At 34.2% G+C, this 24,799-nt stretch overlaps 1 protein-coding gene across 3 annotated transcripts in view; it reads left to right on the top strand.

Moving 5' to 3' along the window:
* LOC118190041 (armadillo-like helical domain-containing protein 3) overlaps nt 1-24,799 on the top strand; it is a 168,445-nt gene that overhangs the window by 6,546 nt on the left and 137,100 nt on the right. For all 3 annotated transcript variants that reach the window (XR_004758349.2, XM_035360729.2, XM_035360730.2), the window contains exon 3: nt 18,928-18,984. Coding sequence is in view for 2 of the 3 variants with exons in the window: in XM_035360729.2 (XP_035216620.1) it covers nt 18,928-18,984 (57 nt within the window). In the remaining variant the exon portion in view is untranslated. The remainder of the gene's footprint in view (nt 1-18,927; nt 18,985-24,799) is intronic.

Here is a 24,799-nt window from a genome sequence, read left to right as displayed (position 1 = left end):
GTGAGCTTGGCAATATCGATGTGGTGTGAGACTAAAAAGTCCCCAAGTAGCACGGCAACGTCGTAGTGATGATGCAACCTCGTCGCGGATCTCATTATTGCAATATGTCGTCTTTAAGACGTCCAAATATCTGCGGAACTCCACTGTTTTGCAACCATTGCTAAAAACGTCTTTTACGTCCTTGCAGATGAGGTTTTTGTCGCACAGACGTCGTTATTGCGTCTTTATTAGGTTATATATTAGTTGTGAAAGCATCATATCACAACGTCTTAATGACGCCTAAATGTTCACAGAATTTGACCTTTTTGCAACAATTGTGAAAACGTCGTTATTATGTCGTTGTGTTACATATTGATTATGCAGAAAAATAAGCTTAATGTATTTTTCTTCTTTTTTAAAATTTTGTATTCTTTGTATTTTTCTTAAGTTTAAATATTTTATCATTTCCTGAAAACCAGAAGATAATACAATTTTTTGTCTTTAGAATAAATATGCATAATTAATAATAGCTTTAATTATTTTCACTATATTTTTTAAATAACTTAAAATTCCAAGTCAAGATTATTTAAGATTTCATCATTTTTCCCCCTTAATCCTTTAGTATGTAAGTGAGAATAATTATGAAAGTGATTATTATAAATATATAACATTAATAGTAGGTTTTAAGTAAATAAAACTCAATCAGACATAAATAAAAGTAAAGACATATATGTGGGTAAAAAAAGGAGCATTTCTGATTATAACAGCATTATCGCATTTATTTCTGTTAAATCTCAGAGACATTGAAAATTGCCCCCATCATGATAAATTAGGAAGCGGTTCTTAAGGTAGCATAATCAGTATTTTACCTGAACTCAAGTATAGATTTATTCGCATTTTATAGTAAAAAAAAAAATAACCATTAACTTCTATATTTCCAAGATATTCAAACAAAGTACTGTATAAAGTAGTTAAGAAATGTGATCAAAGGTATTTCATACAAAAATAGATCTAAATCTAAAAAAAAAAAAAAAAAAACTTCCCATATTCATATCTAAAATGAAATAATAACCTAACAAACTACATACATGACAGCACTATTTAAGAAAAACATGAACTAGCAGTGTTTGAAAATATAAATAAGCAGAAGGAAGGTAACAGAACTAAAATTTCCAATTAATAAAAAATTATTCGTGCTTTTTAAATAGTAAGCAATTAAAAGTGCAATAATTATAAATTGCAGTATTTACTAATAACGCTGATGTTTTTAACACTATTTCTTTCGATCATATATTAATGTATATACTTATTTTTAGTTTCTACATTTTAGAATAGTGGTAGATTACAATGATTATTTCATGTACTTTATATAGTCCATAACTTTCCCTTTTGTTACTGTATAGAAATAATTTAAATAATATAGTATACGATAGTAACCTAATTAAGATCTTCGTTAAATAGCACACGATGAAACTTTTTTTTTTCTATTTATTATGAATTTCTTTGTTATCACAAGCACAAAAAGTAAGAGAAGAAAATAGAATATAGTTAAATTTAATAAAAAATAAAACCTAATTTCCAACATTCATTTATTGAGATAATCTAATAAACATACATAACGGCAATATTAAAAAAAAAATGCAAATTACACAGTGTTTGGAAGAATAGATATTAAACGAAACGTAATAAAACTGCAATTTGCAATCAATAAAAAATATTTAGTGTTTTTTTAATATTACACTATTAAATATCACATGATTATAGATTAAAATATTTCATAATAATGTAAATGTTTCCTTAACACTATTTTTTTCGATCATACATTTCATATACTTTAAAATTATTAACCTTTTCTGCATACTGTACAAAAGACAACATAATATAGAATGAGCATTATTATTAATTTTAATGTATTCCTTGTATTTTTCTAATATGTTATTACATACCCAAGTTGCACAGCAACACTATTTATTCGATTGTACATTTCATGCACTTTAAAATCATTAATCTTTTCTGCGTACTGTACAAAAGACAACATAATACAGAATGTGCATTATTATTAATTTTAATATATTCCTTGTATTTTTCTAATATGTTATTACATATCCAAGTTGCACAGCAACACTATTTTTTCGATCGTACATTTCATGCACTTTAAAATCATTAATCTTTTCTGCGTACTGTACAAAAGACAACATAATACAGAATGTGCATTATTATTAATGTATTCCTTGTATTTTTCTAATATCTTATTACATGCCCAAGTTGCACAGCAACATCGTAACGATGTTGCAAACTCGTTGTGGATGTCGTAAAAACTTTGCAATATGTCTTCTTTAAGACACCCAGATGTCCGTGAACATCCACCGTTTTGCAACCGTTGCAAAGACGTCTTTATTATGTCTTTGTAGATGTGGTTATGCTCCCTTTGTTAAATAAATTCGTATTTAATCGATTTATTGAAACATGAAATTTATTTTAAGTTCGTAAAATAGCTAGGTGCCTATGTTTCATGATGATGTGAAAATGGAGTGTGTAGTGTAAAATCTTGCTTTTCTATAGCCCATTATGTCTCAGAATGACGCGATTTCGTCACAAAACATAAAATAAAAAAATTCTAATTCGAATGTCGAAAAAATCGCTTCGAGGTGCACTGGCTCTTGTCTAGATGCACCTATGTACCAAATTTCGTAGCCATGGGTCTATTAGCTTACGCACAGCACGAACGAAAGGCACACACACACACACAGACAGACTCTTTCTTTTATTATATGTAGAAATTCTAATAATCAAACAATAAAAATTTATAGACATAAAAATCTTATATTACATCAGATTGTATTCTTCATTCCTTCTGCCCCTATCAAGTAGATAAATCTCCCACTTTATATACACTTTAAATCTGTAATATGATGAATGATCATTTAAGAGATTTCACAAACTTATTTCGTTTACAGGAAAATTGTTGATTTCAGATTTGGTCACAAAAATCTTCTTTCTTTGTCTTGTCGTGAGCTGAGATGATTGCATAATTTATACATTTAAAATTTTTTTTTAAAATAAAGATTACGATTATAATTTTCTAAACGCTGCGCAGAGTGAATTTTTGTTCCGTTATAGAGGACAATAAATTTTCTTCATAAAATCTCCTATCAATGTTTTTCCAGAGGCGAATTTCCAAAGTGCACATTGTTATCGCAACTATGGGAGTGGCTTCTGAAATGGACAAACTGCAAAATTCACTGAGGCGATGTTAAAAAGAACTCATGAAAGGTTTTCCGTTATAAGGCTTATACTTAAAAAACTGTCATGTAAACCATGCGTTACATTTAATTGAAGTCTTTGAATAGTGCCTGGCTTTGTAGTTTTAATATTTGGCTCTGTTGTCTTGATGGCCCTGTTGTCTAAGAGGAATGTTGTTCCATTTTATACATGGAGAGTTGGATTTGATTTTGGACCCTTTAGGAAAAAGAATCATTTGTGTTTTAGCAATGCTAAACTTGAGTTTGAAGCGTTCGCTCTACTTAGTGATCTTGTCTAGGGCTTTGGCGGCATGTCTTTCCATAATTGTACGATTCCTTTCTTCTATGATGAGAATAAAACCATCGGCATACTATGCCTTCAAAGTCTATTTGTAGTGCCGTGTATGCTATAATATTCTAAAGCACAGGCCTGATGTTAGAGCCTTCGGGCACTCCTTTTTGATAGCTTCTGTAATAACTCCATCTCTTTTATATGTAACTTTTCTGTCTGTCAAGTAACAATCTATTATCTTAAAGAGATTTCTGGGACACTGGAGCTCTTTGAGCCTCGTCATCAAGCCTGGTCACCAAAGTTGCTTAAATGCTGAGGCTACATCCAGAGATGGTTGGTGCATGTATGAAGATGCGCCTGTTTATGTTGGATGATGTTTCTTTGGAGGTTATCTACTGCATCAATTGTGCTTTTTCCTTTTCGGAAGCCATACTGATTTGCGCATAATAAGTTGTTATGCTCCAGATGAAAGGTGATCTTTTGAGTGATTAGCTTGTCTAAGATCTTGCCGCAGGCAGAGAGCAGTCAAATAAGTCTTATCCTTGCTGTCTTTTGAAAAAAGCATCAGCCTGACATTTTTCCACATGTCAGGAAAGTAACCTCTGTTTAGCAGATCCTGGAATTGGGACTCATTCGCTAGGTGGAGCTCCACGACTGCTCCTATCATGAGGTTATCTAGACCGGGAGCTTTCCTTCTCTTAACTGCGGCTATTGTGTTCTTAATTTCCATCATAATGAAAGGAGGATCGTTCCAGAGTATTGGGCGGGAACTCAACATCTGTGTGAAGTTGAGTGTGTACATCGTCTTCCTAGGGATTGTCCTGTGCAAAGTGATGGTGGATAATCTCTTTTATAGCATCCTCTATTGTGACAGTGCTGGAAGGGTCATCTTTTTGGATCACGCTTAGTTGAAGCAGACCCATATTGTTAATTTTTACAATGTCAAAATAGGTACCGAAGGGAGAGTTGGTGGTAATCTGCACCCAGTATTCTTCCCAAAATTTTCTTTTAGCTTTGTAAATAAGCCTTTTATACTTGGTGGCTTGGAATTAGTATTTATGTGTATAATATGTTCTTACATCTCCTGAGGTCTTCTGGGATCTTTTCTTTAGGGTTTTAACCAATTTTCAGGCATGACTGATCTCTGACATCCACCATGGGGTGTGTCTCGTGCAATTTCTATTAGAGTTCTTTTGGTGTCGTGTATCTTCATAGGTCTCTTGTAAGAAAGAAGTTGCTTGCTCGATATGCCTATCTATATCTTCTATGGTCTTAATCGTATCTGGTCTGTACCCACAAGAGATCTTTTTGAAGTCCAACCAATCGGTCCTGTCTATATAAATTCTTGGATTAGCCTTATTGACAGTGATGCCAGTGTTAATTTAGAATTAAATACTGTTATGATCGCTTGAGTCTGGTATTCTCCATTGTGAGATTTTGAGACCTTCGTCTTTTTGCTTAAACAGGGTGACATCAACCCGCATATTGCCTTGGGCACCTGCGAAGGTAGGAGTTGTTTTATTGTCGTTTATGACTGAAAAACTGGTAGCTGTGAGGAATTTGCAGACCTTGTAGCCTCTGGGATCAGCTGGAGTGGGGCTCCAGTTTGGGTGTATTGCGTTCAGGTCGCCACACATTATCGTTGAGATGTCAATTTCCCTTGTGATCTTCTGAAGTGTCATGAGGATGTCTTCCATTTCTTGCAAGGGAGGACAGTAAGCTGATATTATCAAGAACAAAGTTTCTGTTTCGATTCTAATTGCTACGCTATGAACCTGACAAACTGGAAGTTTGTTGGCAGTAATTAAGACTGCCGCCTTGGCATTTTTCTCGTAATAAAACTTTTCTGTAATTGATGTGAAGACCATACATTTTGCCCTTGACGACGTATGGCTCCTGCACACATGCTATCTTTAATAGATTATTCTGTGATAAAGTAAACTTAAGATTCTCTGTTGCACTCCTGGAGTGCTGAACGCTGATTTGTAAGATTTCGCAGTTCATAGTTTGTTCTGCTAATTGATTGGTTAGGTTCTCTAATGTAGCATGGCCATCTATTGCTTCTAGAATAATGATGGGGGTTATGCCCCGTATTCAATTTACTATTCGCAGCTAGGCAGTTGATATATTTCTTTTCGGAGGACTCGTAATCTTTTATTTCGTGGTTATCTTCTCCACATTCTGCACAGATTCTTTTTGGCGGTGCAATTCTTGGTGCTGTGGTTGAACCCCAGGCACTTCATGCAGTGGGATATTTTCAGGAATTCCTTGACATTGTAATGCGACCATTGGATGTTTAACTTTTTGCTACTGTGTAGTTTAAGGTAGCTGGTTGACAGAGAGGACCCAGTATTTTTAATATCGAGCGTTAATTGGGAAGAGAACTTCCAAATCCGAGTTTTGTAGCCTTCATTTGTTTTCTGATTAGCTTAACCAAATTCTCTCTCTGTACGTCTTTGGTAACATTATATATTATCACTTTGGAGTTCCTCTTTTTGGGTAACTTTGTCTCCATAAGATCTTGAGTTTTTCTATTCTCTTTGATAGCCTCATCAAGGATTGGAAGTTCATCTTTTTTTGTAACTTCTATGAGTACTCTTCCTTTGCTGATTTTCTTTATGTTTTTAACATCGATCTTAAGTTTAGACGTTTAAATAAGTTGGACTAACTTAGTCTTAAATTCATCTGAGGTGCACTCAATATCCTGCTTCGGGTACACTAAGAGTATGTGCATCTGTCCTTTGTTGCATTTTTTAGATACTGGTTGTCTGGATGTTGACCTTCTCCCATTTGACAATCTGAATCTTGTATCCCCTGCATACATCTTTGACTGAAAGAAGTCCCTGAACATAATCCTCTGAATTATGGGTTTGTTCTATCTGACCTTCTAGTTGGGCGATTTTGTTTGGTGACTGAGTTCAATAATCCTAAAAACTCTTCTCTAATCTTATGAGCTAACTTTTTGGCAATAGCCTCTTTGGCCAAAAGCCCTTATAAGTTTATTAAGCAATTATGTGCCTCTTGCATTGTAGATGGATCTGTAGGATCAACTGCTGAAAGCATGGAGACCAAATGTGAACCTAGCTGTTTATGTGCCCTATCTGTTTGTGGAGTCTTCTCTGATAACCTTTCATTATCAGGACCTACAGGTCTGTTTGAATTCCATGGATCAATCTTTTGTCTTCTCCAGTAGCCTTTCGTCATCAGGACTCAAGGGTCTGTTAGATGCTGAGGATCTTTTAGCAGCCATTGTACATTGTGCCTGTACTGCGTACATTGATTGTGTAACAAAAACCTAATCCTAAGGGACTACTGCATGAACCATTAGGTGCCCAACTTATGTGGTAACTGCTTTTCACAAATCCGGTACCCTGGGGTTCTCACCGGACTTGCTACTGGGCTTGTGGAATTACATTAGATCTTCTTTCTATGTAGCCCGCAGACCACAACAAGGTGTAATTCTGCACAGGAAGCATACAGGATCACAAGTTGATAATTACTCCTTCCGTACTGAATTCCCCCCCACACCTTCTCAAGTTGATGTATCAAACTGGCTTAATGTTCAAGAGACAATGTTTCCAAAGCTCATAGAAAGTATAATCTACTGTATTAATCGCATTCCCCGGGGGACGGTGAACTTGGAAAGAACAACAATGCAATGAAAAAACTGAGAAGTGCGTATATATTGCATGGGAATAAAAAAAGAATGTAAACAAGATAGATAGCACTGGATACATTGTTGAAATCGACTTAAAGAAAGTCAAAAAAACGTTTTTCACCAAAGTCACCATCTAGTTCACAAATGCTTTCCCAAGTCGCCAGTGATTTGGCTACATTTTTGTGGGGGTGTGGATAATCAGAAAGTATTAAGGACTGCTATTTTTTTGTTACTTGCACTGAATAGTCTTGATAAAAATGAAATTTTGAGAATGATGTGATAATGAGTAAAAAGATTAGTGCACATTTGTCACTTGCACATAGTAATTGCCGTAAGTATACAATAGACAATGTGTAGGATCAATCACAGTATGCCTTAAATACAGTATGGCATCAATATGAGCACAGAACCAGCACTGGACAGAAATGATACAAGCAATTACGTCAATGTGCTGTAGAATCAACATATATATAATCAGCACAGCCCCAACACCAGCATTAGATTAATATTCTATAGGACTGATACCATCATATTCCACAAGTCTTACATGACAGTACTACATAGTTCGACTTCATGCCAGGCAGAAGGACTGGGCTAATAATCAAAAGGGTAAGAATCTGATTAAATTATAATTTTTTTAAGGTTCCTGCATAGGATTAAAACCTATTTTATACCCGACATATTGATTGTGTACTAACAGAGAAGTTGTTGATCTGCACTACACTCCCAAACTAATATCTTTCACCATTGGTTAATAAATCATACACATCCAGTGGTGGATAGGGCCAGTGGACGACCGGGCAGATGCTTGGTGGGCCAAAGTGGTTTCAGGCCAATCAAGGAACTCAAATGATCAAATCGACATAGATGACTTGGCGAGACTGCTTGTTGCACTCAAACTTGCATGAGATACAGTAGCTGTAGGATGGGGTAGAGTAAAGCCTAATAGTTGACAGACGTAAAGTAGATTTATAGAAATACAGTGCAGTCACATTTGAAGTTAATTGTGAAATTTAAAGTATTGCGTTATTACTGTAATTAAAAAACACGCTAGCGAATTTTACTGTGTCATTGAATAATGTAAGTTGATGACAAAAAATATTGCAGTTAAATTTTTTACATCACTTTTTAGGTACATGGAATAGTTAAACGAAAAATAAAAAAAAAAAAAAAAAAAGGGTACACAGAAACTTCGAGAAAAGAGACAAAGACTAATGAAGGATTAAGCAAAACATTGCTCAAAAATCAAATATTTGTATCCTGGATTTTCAAAACCAGCACCTTTTCCTACGGCAATAACCATGCAAACAAAAGAAGAGAAGGCCACAACTTAAAAAACATTTGAAGCTGAAATATCAAACACATGTGAAGACAATTCAGTGCTTCTAAATAACAGACACAACCAGTATAGAAAATATTACCATAGCAACAGCAAGCGCATCATCATCGTCCATTTCATATTTGTCGACTTTCTATTTTGAATGACTGACAGCAGCTAAAGATTGACAGGATTATATTAGCAAACATCCAGCTAGCTTTCAACTTCAAAACATTTGCATTTTCTTCCTCATCTAGTGTTCTGTCATCCTAATGGAAGTACTGCAATTTCAGATATTTTATAACATTTTCAACATAAATATACTCAGTAATATATAAATAAATGAGGAAGAAATATCTTACCTTGAACTTGCCAAAAATGAACTCTAATGATTTCTAATAGATATTATTTTTACACGTTCGGCAAACTTCGGTTATCACCATAAATTACCATATTATGAAAAAGAATACATAAATTAGATAAACAAACAGAATTTTCTAATTAAATTAAACTACATTTATTTATACAAAACTTTCAAAATCTGTCTCACTAATGTCAGATTTAAAAAAATTTAACAAATGACCATCAAGATCAACTTCATCATTCTGTTCTAAATCACTTCTTTCAACGTCACTATCTTCACTTTCATTTTCTTTTTCAATGATTTCCAGTTTAATGAAAGCTGATATGATTGCATCAGCTTGGATTGATTGCCATGCTTTATCGACCTATAAGACAGCATTATCATATAAAACTTTTCATTCGTCTGGAATTTTGTGAAGTAATGTTGTCCGCGTTGCATCCATTCCTCCTGCTGCTTTCATAGTTCATGCTTGAAAATTCTATTGATAGTGAGATCCAGGGGCTGTAAAAGTTTTGTAAGAACACCTGGTATAACTGGGACATTGGTGCTAAGGCTTTTTGCTTCAGATCTAACCGTATCCGATAAATGGGATCGCATTGAATCAAGAACAATGAGTCCTCAGGGTTGGAAAAAAGCCCCTTTCCTTTTTTGATAAATTTCTCTCAGCCAAAACAACATCACTTCTTTGCACATCCATCCTTTTTTCATTGGCACAAATAATAACTCCTTTAGGGAAGTTTTCTTTCAGAATTGTTTTTCTTTTGAAAATTATCAAAGGGGTTAACTTCTCTCCTCTGGCAGCACAACCCAAAAACACAGGTAAAAGAAGTATTTTAATTCAAGGCTGTTATCACTGAAATAGTTTTTTCACCTTTTGAACAATTCTGCTTGGAGGATAGTCAAAAGTAACAGGCACTTCATCCATATTAATTATTTGCCCTATTTTTCAAATTTTGTTCTTTAATTTTCTTAGATGTGTACTCCCAAAAAGCTGTATTTTTTCCAAGCCAGTCCACAGGAAGCTTTTGTCCAACTGTTGTTTTGGTCCTGACAGATAATTTCTTTCGCTTCACGAACTTGGAAGTGAACACCCATTGGGTCCTCCAACAAAATTTTTAATGTCCATTTGTCGATCAGTTACCTTTGCTTGAAGGTGAATTCCAACTGTTGATATTGATAAATATCAACAGTTGGAACTGTTGATATTGATAAATAACAACTCTTAATAGTCTTCCAAAACAGGCCAGGCTATGAAACCAGTTTGACGAGATCTTTTATTCTTAGGCATTTCCTCTAATTCTTCTTGCTCGGACTTTTACCACCGAAGGCATCGCTCGTCAACTTGAAATTCTTCAGCCGCAGTGCAATTTCCAATTTTGGTCGCTTTCTTCACTGTCGAAAGCTTAAAAGCAGCTGTATAACTTTTTGTTTGAGTAGGAGCCATAATAATAATAATATTTTTAAAGTGTGAATGCTAAGGCAAACAAAAAGCAAGCTACAAAGCAGTAAAAATGTAAAAGAATGAACACAGCACTTGGCAAGAAAACATAACTGTTTCCATTAAAATGAAAAGTTATAGAAAAATGCGGAAAAATACCAGGAGTTTAGGAGAAAGTATGTCTTTTACAGAGAGAACCACCTACCTTAGTTAGGAAAGTTTGGACTTATTGCACTGCCTTAGCGCAATCTGAGGTTAGAATATTGCAGGGCTGTGGAGACGGAGTCGGACAGATTTTGGGGTAAAAGGAGTCGGAGCTGGAGTCGCTAAAAACAGGTCAACTCTGACTTCGACTCCATGGACAGTTTGAATTTGAAATGAAATTAAAATGAATTGAAAAAAAAATTAATGACGAGCTGAGTTATTATTTTTATTTATGAACTGTATAAATAGTTATTTTCCTATTATTTATTGACCTATTAATAAGTAATATGAGGGAGGAGGATGGATGTGATATTTGCTATTAGTGATTAAACTGATTCATGTAGTTACAAATCTCACTGGTAAATTTAGGTAAGCAGCAATAGCAGCAAGAACTCCTAAAATTGATGTCGTTCTTAGGAAGCGAGCAGGAAAAAGAACAATTATTGATAAAGCAATACAATAAGAAAGTTAATATTTGCTGATAAAGAGTTTTTTTTTAGAATTAAGAACTTTTTTAGAAGATGTAGATAACCCTAATGTTCACTAACAGAAAGACTGTGGAATGATCTTTCAGAATTGGAAACTCTTCTTTCTATACTGTATATAGCCACAAAAAAGCTGCAATCTGAATAATTGACAGGAGGCGAGAATGTTTGTTCTTTCTGAAATGAAGGGTTTATTGCAGAAGGAATAATTTCTTCAATGACGAAAAGAGAAACTAGTTTGCTAGACAATGCGATCTTGCTGGGTTCAACATATGGAGATCTGAAACACCGAATTTTCTTGGATGACGAATAAATTAAAAAGGAAAAAAAAGTCATCTATGAATTTTCATTAAGAATGAAATTATTCTGAAAACAATTGGAGAATTCGAATCAGGACAGTCAAACTGCAGACATTGCAATTGAGTCTCTATCATTCTTTTCCATTGATGAATTAGATTTTGAGAAATATTTTTGGTTAATATTGAAAAGGCTAAGACAAAGCGAATGAAAATAAAAAACAAGAGCCTTTAGATATAAAAATGAAAAAATACAAACAAGGTTTCTACACGGCCTATGAAGAAATAGAGAAATATTATTGCGCTTGCAAGACACCTCTTTTAGAACTTATAAAAATCTATCCTGAAAAGTTAAAAGAAGTATCCCTAACAGTAAAAGCTCTTCCTCCTACTCAAGTTAGTGTGGAAAGGCTCTTCTCAGCTCTGAAGTCTATCAAATCAGATATATGGCCCTCCAACAAAGAAAATCTTGCCAAAGCTATACTGTTTCTTAGAAATAACTAATGCCAGTTTTTCCATTTCATAATAAATCTAATTAATATAAATAATTTGCTATGCCATCAATTTTTTTTTCTGTAGCATCTATTACTTCTTTTATATTAAAAAAATAAGCTGTAACCCATTTGTATATTTTTACATATATATATATATGTATGAGGGAGTCGGAGTCATTAAAATTTCAGGAGTCGGAGTCGGTCATTTTACCTACCGATTCCACAGCCGTGAAATATTGCAGCGAATTCTTACTGTTTCGCTTCTGCATTACTTAAGATCTGAACTAGCGAAGTTTTAAGGACAGAGGAAAAATAAAATTCTCCCAGATACACTGCAGACCTAAATTTTTAACTTTTAAACATGTATAATCCGCAGCTTATCTACCCAAAATTATGGTAATAGAAAATAGTTGAGTTTCTGCAAAGAGACAAATGGATTATTATGCTTTATTTGTTCAGTTTATTCCGACTGCTGTTGTGAAAGTACTTTTGTTGATAGTGGAATGAGAGATTAGCCCCAGGTAATACGATGCATGAATGAACATGAAGCGAGTAAAAAATTTACAGAAGCACATATGAATGTAAAAGGAAAAGACATGCATAGTACTTTTCTCAGAAATGTCGATGATTCCTGAAAAAAGAAATGCAATAGAATGAAAGCGAGTGTTGGAAGTAATTATTGATGTTGTTCAATTCATCAGAAAAAGAGGAATTGCTTTCCAAAGTCATAGGAATGAAAATGCTTGAAGCTTAACACATGTTAATGTTGATCATGGAAATTTCCTGGAAATGATAGTACTACTTTCAAAATACGAACCTGTTCTTCAGAAGCATATTAATATTATAAAGAAACATGCTGATCATCAAGATAGATGGAGTAGCATAACATGAAGACATATCTCCTCTCGATCCCAAAAGCTTTTCGAAGTCATTGTCGCCAAACTCTTTTGACTATTTATCTATATTATTAGGGCACTACGTAGGTGTAACAGTAGATAATCTTAAGGATGAGTATCAGGATCTCGTAAGTAAAAGACAAATACTAAAAAGTTCAATTGAAATCATTATTTTGAATCTGATACCGAGTCAGAAGGAGAGAGTGCTCTATCTAATAAGGAGCAATCATCCAAAGCTAAATGCAATTTTTGACTCTTGAAATATAATTTACATTGCAATGGGTATGCGAGTGTCTTTTTTCTGTATAAATTTGTACTCGCCCTATCTATAATGCAAATTGAATGCAAAAGAGCTTTTCCAAAATTAAGAATTGTAAAAAGTAGATTAAAGAGTACTATGAAGCAAGCTAATTTGGAGTCATTGCTATTGATAAACATAGAGAAGGATATTTTGGCTAAAGCACAAATTGAAGATATAGCGGTGAAAATATTTGCCGAGGCACCTGAATTTAAAAAGTATTTAAATGGCTAATTATAAATCAACCGCTGTGTTGTTTATATAATTATTTAGTCACTGTTATTGTTTATAATTTGTTTACATATATATATGAATAAAGTATTACTTTTCTGCAAAGGTATATCTTTATTTTATAAAATTATTTTTTATAGTGATGATTGTAATGATAACTTATATGTATAATGACACTTCATGTAGGGCCTTAGGGCTGGCATATTTTTCCTGCCAGGGCCGATTTCTTTGGCCAATCCACCACAGTACACATGTAAATGATTAAGTTATTTGGGTATGATAAAGCACATAAATGGGGGATTTTCCGAGCCAAACTGGCTTCAATCCACATTATTCAAGGGCGGCGAACACAAAAACAGCCATACAACCAGCCTGTTTGCCTGAAGTTTAACTATCAGTATTTAACAGTTTGAACCTCTCGGCTACTCATGGAGTTGTTTTAAATAAAATTCAACTTCCTTCAAATTAATTTCCTACATTTATTCTTATTTTCCATCTGCACTTTACAATGCTGCACGTACCTGATATGTTTTTTTTGGTACTTATGTATTAATGCAACCACTCTTGCATGAACTGACCAAGTTAAGAAAGATTTAGATGTAAAATTACTTATCAGGTGCAAGTTAGTGGTTTTCTCAACTTTTTTTAGTCTTTGTCAAACTATCGATATTTATTGCAATTTATTGCAAGCATTATCAGCGTATCAAAAAAAAAAAAAAAAGTTCAAAGATTTTAAATACAAATTAAAATTTTTAAGTTATGGTTATGTGATACATTAAAAATTTTTTTTTTTTTTTTCCATGTGTGTGAAATATTTCTGTATCTGTTTAGTGCTGTTCTTCTTCTTGTGCGCCCAGCAATCTATTTCTGCATTTAAAAAACATAAGAGCATTGCACATCAGTTACCTACCAAACACATCTCATCATTGTTCCCTTTTGTGGCAAAATACTGTATTTCTATAGAAATTTGAACGCAGTTTCTTCCACTCCTATCAGAACTTTATAAGCAATGTTTGAAAACTGAAGTAAAAAATATAATGTTTTGTCTATGAAAGCTGTTGCAGCTACACAATGAAAGCAACGCATACAAAAATGGTGACTTTGCTTGACCGTTATGAGCCTGGTTACCTGAAGAATTTTTATATATGGTGAATCTGAACAGGCGGGCAAAACACATTTTGTATAGTTATGTGAAGAATTTTGTGTAAGTATTAGAAGACAACAAATCTGTTTTTAGAATGCTGCTAGTCCTGGTTTACACAAGTTAAAACCTAGGAAAATATCTACATTAATGCTGTGACTGGCAAGGCTTAGAATATAGGACCTAGAATATTTTTTATTATATCTTTATGAAAGTACCTATATAAGCATGCATCTTGAAATACATCTAAGAAATTAAGGCACTGTATTAAAAGTACATAAATCCATGCATAAAGTACCAGGTGCATTTTGGCATTAAAATCAAGAAAACACCTCATTCTCATCACAGTTTAGGAAAATTTGGGTCTTATTGAAGTCTTAGTGAAACGATCATTTCTCAATGATCAATAAAGAAATGTTTGTTATACATTATCTGATGTCATGCATAGGCTCTGAATGACTGACAGATCAGTTTTGATGATTGAAAGCCAATTTTCAGTACTTCTTTATTATAGCAGGCCTCGAAATTGAATCAGCAATTAACCAAGATATTTCACCAAAATCTGGCTGAGTGTTCTTATACTTCTCTGCTTGGTTGAATATTAACACTAGCTCCATGTTCGTATACCTCACTCCATAATCGTCTAATAGCCTCATGTAGTACTTTTGCTGTCACTGTGTGTTCTTTTATTTATTTTTGATGAGATTTTCCAATTCATATTGTTTATTTAAAAATATATTCATTGATTTTTTGTGACTATCACATTAACAATATTTAATTTACCAAGTAATGATGATGCTATATCATTTTCTCAAGAAAGTTGTTGTTTACCTGATAAATGAGTATGCGAAAATGGCTACAACATGAAACATTATGTTAACAATGAAAAAGCCCTCCACATCAGAAATTGGTTTAGCAGTTCCAGAATATCATTTGTCTCTGCTATTATGTATTCTTGAGCAGAAGAGTTGATGTACATGAAATGGTGTAACAAACAGCTTAATATGTGTGAAAGTGCTGCAGTTGACTGGAACAATTACATACGATAAAATAATAATAATAAAGATATAAGAATAAGCATTCTTAAAAATATTCTCAGGAAATGACATGTGAGTATTATTATTATATATTGTGTTGGTTATTTTTGCATTCATGCTTCACTGGCTTAGCAAAATTATAACTGAGATCTTGGGGCAAATCTAAAATTGCCAAATATTGTTGGAGGCCACTATAACAAAGACATACCCGAATTTCTAGCATGTAATGCTTCTTTGACAATTTAGGAGTATACAGTGGAACACATGATGTCATATTATTTTATCTTGAATAAGATTTATATGCTGCAATTTATATAAGGATTTCATGCAATGTATCCTTATATTTAATGCAATGTCAGATAAAGGTATGGAAAGTTTATAATTCAATTCATTCAGATGCCTTAAACATTGATTGGCATAGAGATATCCTAAAAAAGAATTAGCTTTTTCATCACCTGATGCAATCTCTCCTATTTCTAGGTTCTGTTATCCAGTGTCTCCTTAAATTCTATAAATTCTGCTGCTTGCTGCAATTCCACCAGCACTGCTGCTGGCCCTGCATGGGAATAAACTGTTAGATTTAAAAAGTATGTAAAAAGAATTGACATAGATATTCTGCCTTTCAAAAATCAAAGTGAAAATCGCCACCAGTACTTATTGGCAAAAAAATTGGAATTTCCAAAATTATGAAATTAAAAGATATGTTAATTACAAAGTATGATAGCAGGAAATAGATGCTGATTTATGTATGGAATTAGTTGAGTTTTAACCTGAAAGAATTAATATAGTTAATGAAGGAAAATGTTGTATAATGCTTTCCTCTATAATTTTCTGTTCTGATTCTGTAATTTTCTTATCTATAAAAACATTGCTTTACTTCGGGTACAAAAATTGCTGTTACTCACAAAAGTAACTTATCAGTCATAAGTCTGCTTAGTTTTTAAAAGTTTTGTATTGAGTGCTCCAGAAGTCTAAGCTTTTAAAAATTTCTAAATAACAAGTAAAAAAGCAGTTTCTACCAAAATTCATTTTATGAAGTCAATTTTTGTTTCCCCCCCCCAAGAAAAAATAATTAAAAATTTTACTCATAGCTGATGTTGTACTATCATACTATTTTCAGATGAACAAACAAAACAGTTTGCTTAAATATTATACAATTCCTTCACCCTGTAATGCTTCACTTTACCAAATATTCAATGTAGCTCCACATTATGGAATTACATTTTGTGAGATTGCATCATCTACCAATGCACTAAAAATAACTGTGTCCATAAAAGTTACTTTGTGGCAAATTCTGGCAGTCAAGGGATCTAGGTACAAGCCATAAGCAACTAATCAGTGGCTTCAGACTATATATCATTACCACATCATGGTTCATAGCAAGTGTAATGACACTTTTGTGGATAAATTTATCTGGGAAGAGATTGGCCTTGCGTATATTTGACAATTATAGTATTAACACTTCTGTACAACAAAAAGTATGCAGTACTTTTCTGTTAAGGAAGCATCAGTCACCAAACATACATCAAAGCATCACATCTGACAGCCTGTCTAATTCATCATGAATAGCTGTGCAATGTTTAATATGTGCAATGCCAGGTCTATGCATGATGTCAAATTTGTGTAATTCTCTGGTTTTTTGTAAGCAAAAACAAATTGCTGTACTCATGGGGAAAACAACCGTACTTTCCATATACACAGTTATCTGTTTTTACTGAATAAAATATTATTTAGGATTGCACAGACTGGCGTTTTGCACATTAAACATTATTTAAATTATATAATACATTATTTTTATTGCAGTTTCAATTTTTATGGAGTCTTATGTCTTTTTAGGGTTGCCACTCTCTAGTTAGATTTTGCACTACCAACAAAGTACAAAATATGCTTTATCTGTTCTCAATCTAATTTACTTGTTTAACTGTTCACAATCCATTTGTGCCACCTTATTTGCATAGTTATATGGGAGACTGGCTGTCATCTATGTTTGATTCCAAAAGAAGGCATGGGAGCACATGAACTACTGTTAGGCTGAAAGACATCTCAAAAGGTTGATAATAGGGAAAAAGGAGTAGGAGACCCTTGGCTTCATCCATTGGAGTGGTGTTCATTAAAAGTGGGACAGTGCTTCCCTTTCTTATTGATATAAAATTAGTGGCCCCTTGGGCAATTTTCACAGTGAAGAGGTGGTTAAATGGCTATATTATCTGGTCATAAAAAAGAAAAGGAAAAAAAAAATGAATTTATTAATGGATCATCAGCAACTTTTTGCAATGTCTATGTGGTGAATTTTTCCTACCTCTGAATATCATTTGGTTACAGTTGAAACAACAATTGCAGCTTGTAGAGATACAGTTGGGACTCACCTTGAAAGACCTATATCACTGACTAATGGTGGACTCATGGTTCTTACAGCTATTCTGCGATTTTGCTGCTGGAGTTTCCATGTGGATTACCTCATGGTTTTTATAGTATTCAGCCAATGATAGTCTGCCACTATCACCTTAATCTGCCAAACTCCCTGTTTCCTCAAATTGTTGCAGAAGATGATTTAATACTGTGACAGTCATTGGCCTCAGCCAGGGTCATAGCCAGAGCTGGTATGGCCACACCAGATGACAGGGTTTAAGGTGGCAAAATTTTTAGGATTTAGAGAGATATCAAGCAGCAAAACTTAGAGATGACTAAATTTTTAAAATTTAGGTATAGGCACTAAACAGGAATTTGTGGGTGGAATATATATATAATTTTTAATAAAGAGAGGCACTAAGTAGCAACGTTTAAGACCTGTTGATATTGCAACAAGTGACAATATGCCTAGTTCTGGCCCTTGCCTTGGCTTCTTGTGCAAAACTGTTATAAAGCTAAAACAGCTGATTTCCCACTCAGAATAATTATATCCGTACTTGTCAGCCAAACTCGTATTAACTCACCATTAAAGACTGAATATAAACCAGTTGCAAAAAACTGAAGTATTGCAGGTTGACAGCACCTTTCAAAATAGTCTCTTTCACATTCCTGTGCTTCCTAAGTTGTAGAGCCACCTGTCAGTGACATGTTGACTTTTTTTTTTTCCTTTTTTTTTTTGGGCAATTGAAAAAAGGTAAAGTTGTGAACTTAAATTTTGGTCCAAACTTCATTCTTCTATGGCAGTAGTAATTTTTTATGAATGCTTAAAAAGTCACGTAACTTTTGGTGTACCACTTAAAATAACTAGTAAAGGAATGACAAACAAATTTTTGATTTTGCAATACTTTTGGCCATAATTGATTCCTTTAATTAATACTTATTTTAAATTTTAATATTTAGTTATTTATAATTGCAATTTTTTTATTTATAAGTCATTTATTTATTTTTCAATAAACATAAATGCAGTTTTGTAAAAGGTAAGAGGAAGATGAAAAAGAATGTTTCACAGTGTATTCATCTTGTCAAAGCATTATTCTAGAAATATGTACACTTATTGTACACTGTCCCTGCAAACATTTATACTAATGGTACAGCTTTGTATTAAATGGTAAGTAATCGTCCTTTTGTTTCTCTCTTTTTTTTAGGGTAAAGACCCATCTTTAGATAATAAGAACTTTTGGGATGAATTCTTCCTTTTGAGGGTAAGTTTTGTTTAGTTAATTTTTTAATATAGACATATTTTTAAAACTTTCAGTTGAATATTTATGTACGTAGGCCAATCAAATATAAAGGAGCTTTTAGTGGCTGAGAGTAGGGAAGAGTATTTGTGTGTGATTGGGCATTTGTAGTTGTTAGGTGGGGATACTTAGAGTAGGGAAACCACATCAGCCGACTTGTCCAGTGCTTAAGTTAGTAGCCCTTACGTTGAGTGAGAGGAGTGTGCTCATCTTTGTTGAGCAATGCATAATTATAAAGTTCCTCGTCTGTTAAAACGTGAAACCAGCCGAAATTTACCACAGACTACTTGCCCAGTTTTGGGGAAGCTACCCTTTCATGGTCAAGAGTGAATATTGTCACCTGTAATGAGATATGGGTTCATCATTACACCCCCTCCCCCATCAAAACGGGCAAGGATGGAGTGGAGAAGGAAACCAGTAAAAGCCGAAACTCGATTGTCGCGAGAAAGTGTTAGCCATGGCTTATTGAGACTAAAGGGAGATTCTACTGGTGGATTTCTTGCACTGATGCAATCTGCTATTGTGTTGTCTTGGATCAAGTTAGACTTCAGTATCGATGCAAAAGATGAGATTGTCCAATCCGCGAGGTGTTGATCCTCTATGACAACGTTAGGCTCCCCACAGCAGGTGTAGCATAGTAGAAACTGGTTGAAATGCACTAAAAAACACTTGACCATCACCTTACAGCCCAGTTTTATCACCATGTGATTTTCACATGTTTGGATCCCTCAAAGAAGCACTTGGAGGAAAGCAATTGGAGGCCAAAAATCAAGTAGAAACATGTGTGCGCAACTGGTTAGATACCTGTCCAACTTCATGCTACCAGAACGGAATGGAAAAATTACCAAATCATCGTGAAAAATGTATCATAAAAGGAGAAGATTATTTTAAAAAAATAATTTTTAGAAATGTAGATGTTTCCTATAAAATAAATTTTGTTTAAACAAAAGGCTCGTTTATATTTGATCCACCCTCGTATATTATTCAAACAATTTCCTTCTGTGAACTTAAAAAAAAGGATAATCATTATACCAAATTATAATAATTGTGGTGTCACAAAATGCTTTAATTTTATTAGTGATTTCTTCAAAATGCAGAGTAACTTTTTGTTTCTGATAATAATATATTAATATGTCTAATATATAACAGTGTTTTAATTTACACATTTGATAAAATTGATAGAAAACTTCTGTAATTGTCTTTATGAAATCATGATAATGTGTTAAAATGCAAGTGAACTTTATATAGAGACTAAATTCGTGAATGTTAATAAGTGAAAATTTTTATTTTAACTCTCTTTACATTAGTCATTACTTTTATGTTAATGGGTGCCAAACATGCACATTGGCACCAAATCTAACTAAATGGCAGCAACCCTAATGATATGTAATGTTTCATGAAAAGAAAAATTAGTTTTAATGTAATTAATATACATAATGTTTCATGTGCGCAAAGCAAAGGCTGTAAACAGTGCCAAAATTCAGCAATTCTCTGATGTTTTCTAAGTGTCTTGAGGTTGCAGCATTTCCATCAAGTGGATCTTATATGGATACCATTTTAAAATGGACTGCAGAATTTTTCGTACTGTCAACCAAGGAATCGCCAACTCACGTAACACTGATTGAGCACTTGCTGAAGAATAGTGGGAACTGGAGGCTCTTTCCCAACCACAGTAGTTGTGACTTCTTTAACAGTTTCATCTCTTCCTGGCATCACACCCAAGGCTCCAGTCTCTTCAAATTTCATAATCATCTTCAAACCATGCTTCGACATGGGCCCTTTCTGCAATCCCTTTAAATGACGATATTCATGCAACAGTTCATGCAGCAATGCTCTGATAAAACAGTTTTGCCAGTAAAGCTTGATCTTTCTAAGGGCATGATTAACAATGAAAAAGGCACTCAGAAAGACTTTCTGGTTCTAACTGCAAGTTTCTTTATAGGTTTGACTAATTTGTATAAGAAATTTTTTAAATTTTCATCTGGTGGTCAAAATTTGAACCATTCTTTTATCGCAAAAATCTTTTCCTTGTAGTCAATATAACATATATACTAAGTTTCATAAAAATCCGATATGCAGAACGGGTTTTACTGGGGTCTGAATAGGGTCACTTTAATTTTAACCACCCTGTATGCTCTTGCCTAATGACAACACTTCAGAGGGGTTGGGTATGGACTTGTAATCTTGGGAATATTTTCCTGTAGAGTGGTGGATCTTTTGGTGTGTCTAAAAGCAGTTCTGAACAATTCAGCTTACCTCAGTAACATTTAGAGTTCGTGTTGCTTCCATGGCCAGCTCAGTCCTATTCAGCATTCATGCGATGAAGAAAAGATCACTTCACAGCTTTTAAATGCATTATCCAATCCCAATAAAATGAGAGCTGCTCTTATGTTAGCTGAGAAAAGATAGCATCTTTTTAAGTATGCAACCAGAAGAGTTTCTGTTGTGATCAAAGCTGAAGGTGAGGAGGTGTCTCTAATATTTTGGCCATTGACTATACACCTCAAGAACATTCAAAATAGTGCACTGTGAAGGGAGCATCAGATTGAAATGAAATTTAACACACATAATGATGTAACTTGATCCCAAAATCAAGACAAACAAATACAGTGTGTAGACAAACACAGTGCAACTTGAGTAGCATGTCGGACCACCTCCTACTGCAATACATGCTGCAACATTGTCCAGCATTGAGTTGATAAGACATCTGATGTTGTTCTGAGGCTGACGGGCCCATAAATCTTGAACAGCCACCTCCATATCATGTACAGAGTGACACGGCAACATCTGCTATTTCAGCTGGTCTCGCACATACTCTATAAAGGGCAACTCCCGGGAGCAGGCCTGCCGTGAAAAGTCTGAACATGATGTAGGAAGTCTTTAGCAGCTCAAACTATATGTGGATGAGTATTATCTTGCTGGAGAACTGGCCTTGGAACTTACTCATTTAGGAAAGGTCTCACATGGGATCAAAGAATGTCATCATTATAATGCTGGCTAATTAAGATTCGATGTACCACAGTCAGGGTGGACTGTGGTATCATAGGCTATGACCATTACACCTGCTGTGCAGGCAGTATGTTGTGCAACAGTTTGGTTGGAATTGTACCATTCACAAGGAGCCATAACCCATGCACAATTATCATCTGTCCCCCAAATGAACCAGGATTATCAGTAAACAGAACATTTTGCCAATCTATAGCATTTAACATTGCTCTGGCTTGGAACCACTATATACAGTCAAAAGTCTTTAATCCAGACTCGTCGAGACTTCGGCGATTCCAGATTATAGATCATCAGTTTAAATCTGGTAAGATGGCATGCATAAATTATAAAATTAAAACTATGAAAGCATAATTTATGAAATGAAGAACAATTATGATCTAAAGGGTATCAAAATTTACAAAAAAAAACTTAATATTTATTTATTTAGTATTTTATTAAACATTTCTATCAACGCGCGCATGCGTAAAGCATACATTGCGCATAGTCGAAATTAGAAAATTACAACCAGAAAACTATTTGATGTGTATTCGGGATATTTATAATGACGAGGAATTTGATTTAAATCATATCAAAGGTGGAGTACATTGAGATGAACTACTACATTTAGTAAGGAATTATAAGCGGAATAAAATAAAAACATCTGCCCTGAAGATAAGGATAGTGCTAACTTCCAGTTCATTGTGAGCCGCGACGTCCCCCCCCTTCCCCGCCGCAGAGCAGTGTGAAATTGATAAACAGATTTCAGAATGGTTAAAGAAACAAAGGATATGCCTTTATCCATTTTTTGCAGCAATTCCACTTTTGGTTTGATGGACATTGAAACATGCTTTCGCTTTGTGGCAGCTCCAGAATTGGAATTTTTTTTGACATAATCGAAAGTTCAAGCTTACTTTTATAAAATTGCTCTAACAATCTGCAAAAAAATAATAAGCTGGATCCAATTAGAAGATTAAGGAACAACGCAATCTGCAACATTAACTGAAATAGATAATTAAATAATTTTAGCTTAGCTTATACTGTCCGTTATACATTAAACGCGCATGCGAATGCAATACGTTTATGCATGTGCAGAAAGTTTGTAGCTTTGAGGTCCGGATTATGGACGTCCGGATTAAAGACTTTTGACTGTATTGAGTCACCGATATTTTGTTGTTTGGGTACTTGGATTTCAGATTCACTTCTGCAAGGCTCTGGAAATGGTTTGTGGAACAGTTGGCACACCTACATCTAATTGTGTCATGGAACGAGTAACCGTGGGATTCACAAGAGCTTACACAGTCCTTCAATTCTCTTGCTTCGTCATCTTTCTGGTCACTCTATACCCATTCTTCCACACGTGGATACCATTTCGTGTCCACTACTCCCAACATTTTCTGATGGCACACTCCAAACTATCAACTTGACAAGCAACATGATGTGTTAACCAGCCTGCAGTTTTCATGACAATGATTAGGCTTCTCTCAAACTGTGAGAAATGTTTTTTCGCATGTCTGTCTGGCATTTTTCGCTTACATAAGTCCTCCTAGAATCAGAATGTAATCGTCCCGTGTATTAATTTTCATCTATGTGCCAGTTTATAAGGGCCCACTTCATGGTTGCAGTGTCACTGCAGGGTGTTTTGTCATGGGCTTTGGTACCAAACTTGAATCATTTGCATAGTGGATCTCACTGTACTTAATGTACAAAGTTTCATGATTGTACCTTTTTTTCTTCTCCGTGCACTATTTTCAGTGATCTTGAGTGTATATATATAGCAAATAAAGAACAGTTGTTGCTATAACTTATATCCCCTATAATTTAGTAATTAAATTTTAATTGTATTTCAGATTTCTGTATTAAATGGATTTTAATACATCTTGATTATTTGTATTAAGTATGATAAAAAGACTTGAACATATCAACAGGGTTCGTAGCAGTCCTTATAAGTGCTTATAAGTCCTTATATTTGAAAATAAAATATAAAGGCCCTTATAGGTGCTTACGTTTTCTTTAAAGCCCTGTTTTTTTTTGTTTTTTTTTTGTTTGTTTTGTTTTTAGTGCTTATTTTTTGCTTGTAGTGCTTTTTTTTTAAAAATAAATGCGCTATTTTTCCCCGTACCAAAGCCGAAACTAAATAAACAACTTTTCTTCCTAATATGGAATGTCAGATGGTGAGTCATACTCCCGGAAATAGCTTTTCCCCCTTTCTCTGCATTAACATAACCTTTGGTGTGCACGAAGAGTACAGACAGGTGCTCGTCGTTCTATTGGTCAAGGAATTGTGAAAGCAGTAGAAAATTCCGCTACATTCGGCATTCTTTTCCTCCCACCCAAATACTACACACGTTTGAATTTCTATCAAGATCTTAATAATTTGCATTCTCGTTCCGCTTGGTCAGTTCATATTCGTGTTTATTATGATCGTTATGCTTATATTATGAGCATATGTATGAATGTTTATAATAACATAGTTGCAGTAACTGCTAAAGTATAGTAAACTTCCAAAAATGGTTGTGTTTTAACACAGATTAGCTTTCTAAGGAATAATATTCGGAATGGCTTAAATAAAGGGAAAGTAATCTAATTCTGGATTGAATAGGACTAAAAGTTCTGCGGTCTACCAGCCCAAGCGAAGAATGATTCTATTCCTGAAATTTAATGCCGTCTGTTGAAAATTAGAATGAAAAACACCCCAGTTATTTAGTTCTTTATTCTCCCAATAACGGCAGTTGTTGATTCCGATTGCGTAATATCACGTAGGGAAGAATTACGGCGCACGTATTGCGCAATAACT

The sequence above is a fragment of the Stegodyphus dumicola genome, chromosome X2 (assembly GCF_044657685.1).
Source record: "Stegodyphus dumicola isolate Sdum_Otavi_A_Nest chromosome X2, ASM4465768v1".
NCBI classification, from domain to species: Eukaryota; Metazoa; Arthropoda; class Arachnida; order Araneae; family Eresidae; genus Stegodyphus; species Stegodyphus dumicola.
Note: the sequence above shows the minus strand (reverse complement) of the source record. Positions and strands in the feature narration are given on the sequence as shown.